At 49.0% G+C, this 5,478-nt stretch overlaps 1 protein-coding gene across 1 annotated transcript in view; it reads right to left on the reverse strand.

Annotated features, from left to right (window-relative positions):
- Positions 1-246: 246 nt before the first annotated feature.
- The window catches only part of LOC311318785 (melatonin receptor type 1B-B-like), a gene marked incomplete at both ends in the record, with an annotated part of 22,970 nt that continues 17,738 nt past the window's right edge, over positions 247-5,478 (reverse strand). The window contains 3 exons of the mRNA XM_084450215.1: positions 247-705; positions 872-1,216; positions 1,482-1,600. Coding sequence (XP_084306341.1) covers positions 247-705; positions 872-1,216; positions 1,482-1,600 — 923 coding nt within the window. The remainder of the gene's footprint in view (positions 706-871; positions 1,217-1,481; positions 1,601-5,478) is intronic.

The following is a 5,478-nucleotide window of genomic DNA, read 5'->3' on the forward strand; positions in this document are numbered from 1 at the left end:
TATTTGATTATTCCATTATGCTAAATAATTAATGGCCTAATTTACAGTTTTTCTCAATCGTTTACACACTAGCAGTGGAATGCAAGGTGTAAATAATACTATACCTTAGCACTTCTGGTTAGATGCATACACTATGTTCTTATGTACTGAGAGTTCATTGACAACAGTGTACAATATTATGCAAAACAAATGAGTCCCAAAAATACCCTGATTCTCTGCAGTGGTTGCCAGCCACCCTTACCAGACTCACAACCTCAGAGTTGAGTCTTTGTTGCAGCTAAGAGGTTGATGGTCTTTATTCAAGCGTTCTCGGACCGAATCGTTGTTGTTGAACGGCGGCACTGGCGAAGGTTTGCTCCTCACGGGGTCCGTGGCGGCTCGCGACGTCTCCGTCGTGAACAGGCGTGTCACCCAGACAGACGTGACGATGCGCTTGTATTCCTTCCTGAAGTTCCTGTTGAGCAGGCCGTAGATAATGGCGTTCAGGCAGCTGTTGAAGTAGGCCATGAAGTAGCTGACCACGAACAGCCACTCAGGGATGTGTGGAGCCACACGAGGTGGGTCTATGGCTACGGCTAGGCCAATCAGGTTTAGTGGAGCCCAGCAGATAGCAAATAGGACGAACACCACGAACATGGTGATGAAGTTTCGCATGTCGCTGGGTCTGAGGCGTGTACCCTCATCACTTTTCACCTTCCTCCGCACCTGGGTGAGATAGATGAAGATTAGAGACAGGAAATAGAGGTAGGGAGTCTTCCGCTGGCACCAGATCTTTCTTACTAGCATTTGGAAGGTCTCCATGTGAGGCAGCCATGTGCAATTAGCAAATAACAGCACAGACCACGAGAAGGAAACCTTTGAACATGCCCACCTGGATGACGAGGACCCAGATGCGTAGGTAACAGAAGGTCACCACGGCGATGGGTACCAGGAAGTGAATCACCACCACAGCCACGGTGTAGGAGCTGCTGACGTTCTGGGCGAAGGTGCAGGAGTAGACCCTGGGGTCGTAGCGCAGGGAGCCGACGAAGAAGTTGGGGACGATGGCCAGGAGAGTAAACAGCCAGATAAGGGTGACAAAGAGCAGCGTGTTGCGGTAGCTGTACAGGCGGCCGTAGGAGAAGGAGTGGCAGATGTAGCAGTAGCGGTTCACGGCGATCCCCGTGATGTTGAAGATGGAGCCGATCACACTCAGGCCCATAAGGAAACCGCTCACCTGTTTGTCCATGTGTGTGTGTGTGTTTATTGGGGAGGGGTGTGGATTGTGTGTGTGTGTGCGTGTGTGTGTGTGGGGGGGGGAGGGGGGGTCAATAGTGAGAGAGAAAGAGAGGGGTGGTGGAGTGGGGAAGAGCAAAAGAGAGAGAAAGAGAGAGAGAGAAGAAATAAAGTCTTGTCTATTATGTAGACTTCAAATATGGAATGCATATACTGTAATATACAGATAAAACAGACAGAAAGACGGACAGACAGACAGGTCTCACCATGCACTGTGTCTCCCCCAAGGACCATTTGTTGTGGAAGAGAGCATAGAGGACCAGGGGATATGGGTAGAATGCCACCACCAGGTCAGCAAATGCCAGGCTCACCACAAACACATTCCCTGGAGAGAGAGAGAGAGAGAGAGAGAGAGAGAGAGAGAGAGATAGAGAGAGAGGAGGGGGGAAGAGAGAGACAGAGATTGAGACAGAGAGACATAGAGAGAGAGAGAGAGAGAGAGAGAGAGAGAGGAGGTAGGGAGAGAGAGACAGAGATGGAGACAGAGAGACATTGAGAGAGAGAGAGAGAGAGAGAGAGAGAGAGAGAGAGAGAGAGAAAGAGAGAGAGAAAGAGAGAGAGATAGAGAGATATTTAAATTCAAGGCACTGTGTAAAACAGCCTGAGGAGATGTAGGTTTGTGTGTAGGGTGATCATGCGGTGGAAACAACCAAATAAGACAATCGTTGTACCTCCTTCAAACATGTTTAAGTTTAGTAGCCTCACAGCCTCATGTGTCAGTGGCGTTTCTAGCAGGTTGTATTATACACAACTAGGACAGCCCTCTCAGCAGGGTGGATGGTTGAATTGAATTGAAACCTTTATTGCCCCAGAGGGGAATTTGTTTAGCACACATCAAGCATAGAGAAAACAATAAAATGTACGCCCATCACCAACACCACAATGTCACCAACCACCATCATCGTCATCACCATCCTCACCAACATCATCGCATCAACATCATCATTACATTACATTACATTACAGTCATTTAGCAGACGCTTTTATCCAAAGCGACTAACAATAATTGCATTTAACGTAGGAAGAGCCAATGTACTACTACTTGCCAGAACTCACAAGTGCATCTTCTTTCTAAAACAAACAAGTGACTAAGAGCATAATCTAGTGCTGAAGGCAAAGTGCAAGAATCACAATCTAAAGTACAGTGCAATATAATATAATAAGTGCTTAGGTGGGAGGATTGTTGTAGTACTTCTTGAAGAGATGAGTTTTGAGCCTGCGACGAAAGATGGGCAGCGACTCTGCTGTCCTGACATCAGTGGGCAGCTCATTCCACCACTGCGGGGCCAGGACAGAGAAGAGCCGTGACCGTGTCGATCGACCGCAGGAGCCTCGGAGTGACGGGGCAACCAGTCGCCCTGAGGTAGCAGAGCGTAGTGTTCGGGAGGGGATGTAGGGTTTGACCATGGCCTGGAGGTAGGAGGGGGCTGTTCCTTTCATTGCCCTGTAGGTTAGCGCCAGAGTTTTAAACTGGATGCGAGCCGCTACAGGGAGCCAGTGTAGGGAACGGAGGAGGGAAGTTGTGTGGGAGAATTTGGGGTGGTTGAACACCAGGCGAGCAGCAGCTTTCTGGACAAGTTCCAGAGGTTTAATGGCTGACGCCGGTGCCCCCGCGAGGAGGGAGTTGCAGTAGTCCAGGCGGGAGATGACCAGGGCCTGGATGAGTACCTGCGCCGTTTCATTAGTGAGGAAAGGGCGAATCCTCCTGATGTTGTAGAGCATGAATCTGCAGGAACGTGTGACGGATGTGACATGTGAGGAAAATGACAGTTGGTCATCCAGGGTCACACCCAGATTCCTCGCAGTCCGAGTCGGGGTCACCACTGTGTCTTCAATGGTGATGGCCAGGTCCCGGTGCGGACAGCCCTTCCCCGGGAGGAACAGCAGCTCAGTCTTGTCCAGATTGAGCTTGAGGTGATGTGTCGTCATCCAAACCGAAATGTCAGCCAAGCACCCAGCTATGCATGTCTCCACTTCTGTATCAGAAGGGGGAAATGACAGAACCAGTTGGGTGTCATCGGCATAGCAGTGATAGGAGAAGCCATGCGAGCGAATGACAGAGCCCAGAGATGTAGTGTAGAGGGAAAACAGGAGAGGACCCAGGACAGACCCTTGTGGAACCCCCGTAGTCAGACTACGCGGTTCCGACGTCGACCCTCTCCATGTCACCTGGTAGGAGCGGCCCGTCAGGTAGGATGCAGAGCCATCGATGCCTTTCTCCTCGAGGGTGGAGAGGAGGATCTGGTGGTCTACCGTATCAAATGCTGCTGACAGGTCTAGGAGTATCAGGACAGAGGAGAGAGAGTTCGCTCTAGCGGCATGGAGTGACTCTGTTACTGCAAGGAGGGCGGTCTCTGTCGAATGGCCAGCCTTGAACCCGGATTGGTGGGGATCTAGGAGGTCGTTCTGGTCATCTGGTCATCACTGCAACAGGCATCAACAGCTGTTCAACAATTTAATGCTTCTTGGCACAAAAGAAGTGCTGGCTCGTTTTGTCCTTGTTTTGGCCGTTCTAAACCTGCGTCCAGAGGGGAGTAGGGGGAACTCTGAGAAGAGTGGATGAGAAGGATCGTCCAGTATTCGTCTGGCAAGGTTGATGGTATATTGATCAGAGAGCTGAGAGATACACTGAATATCTGAGCCATTGGTTTTCCTCCCTGCCTTAGTAACCTTGTCCAGCATGTTTCTGTTCTGGATGGACAGACTTCCACCCCAGCACTGGATGGCGAAGGTCACCACGCTCTGAATGAACGTCAGGTAGAACAGTCTCAGTGTTGTAACGTCTGCCTTGAAGCTGCGTAGCTTCCTTAAAAAATAATGTCTCTGTTGTGCTTTTGTGTATCTTGCCACTGTGTTGGCAGTCCAGGTGAGTTTGGAGTCAATGATAGAGCCCAGGTACTTATATTCCTCCACCGTCTCAATCGGTATACCTTGTAGGGTAACCGGTTGCAGGGAGGGGGACTTCTTCTAAAATCGATCACCATTTCTTTTGTTTGTTTGTTGGGAACGATGGATCGTTGGGTGGATGGGGGCATACTGTAAATACAGTACACCTCAGAACTGAACACGCTAACCTAACCTGGGGCGAGGCACAACATGCTGCACAGGATAGGACCAGGTGGAAGCCTTATGTTCCTCAAGGAATGAAGAGGACTAAGTGAGTAAATAAGTAAGTATCATAGCATTCTTGCTGGAAACCAGTGTCCGTGAGCCAGTTATTTTCCTGATCCAATTTACAGTCTTGAGCAATATACAATTACACAGCTTTTCCAAAGCCAGTGCATTCCAGTGAATTAGGCAAACATGCATGTGTCCTGAATGTATTTGCATATAAATTGGATGATATGAGCTACTGTATGGAAAGGAAGAAAAAAGATCACTTGCTATACAGCTTCTTTCTCATCATCAGGCTTGTGAACAATGGATTCATAATGATATTCATAATGATTGTGTGTGTGTGTGGGGGGGGGATTCACACAAATCCGAATTTCGCAGAAGTTTACAGCGTGAAGGGATTTCTGTTGTATGTTCGGTGAAATTAGTACTGTTTACAAGTTACTGTTGATTCGGCGAAAGGACCTATGGGGTTTACAGGACGACTTCAGAGCTTGGTAAGCAGGCCCGGCGGAAGGCGATTGGCCGCCCTAGGCAAAACAGTGTTGAGCGGGGAGGGTGGGGGGGTGGGGCTAGCGGAGATTTGTGCGCCCCTAGTGCCTCGGCGCCCTAGGCAATTGCCTCGTAAGCATAAACCATGTAAATCCTGAACTTTAAATCCACGTATATCATACTTCTTCGAGTTTTTCGAGTGTGACCATAGCTAACAATGAGCCAGGGTTATTGACACAGAACTCAGTACTGCACAAAACAGAATTATTTGAACCTGTACTAGTCAGATACATGCCAGGGAAGCCAGGAATAGGGCTAAACATGAAATTCAGTGTCCATATCCTTTAATCCTCTATGTTTCCATGTGAGTGAGGATTCCTTGTGCAGACTGCTATTAAGGAGAGCACAACCCACTATTCTGAGCCTGCTCATCACGATAGCCTTTCACTGTCTGACACTTAAGGTCTGCCAGTACACATACACACCTCCTCACACTGCACCGGGCACACGAGATCCGCTCTCTCTCTGTCAGTCCAACATTCATAATATTATTACCAAAAGTCCAGCAGACACTGAGAGCAGTGCTCTCAGTCAGAC

Source organism: Borostomias antarcticus (genome assembly GCF_949987555.1).
Source record: "Borostomias antarcticus genome assembly, chromosome: 15".
Taxonomy (NCBI): domain Eukaryota; kingdom Metazoa; phylum Chordata; class Actinopteri; order Stomiiformes; family Stomiidae; genus Borostomias; species Borostomias antarcticus.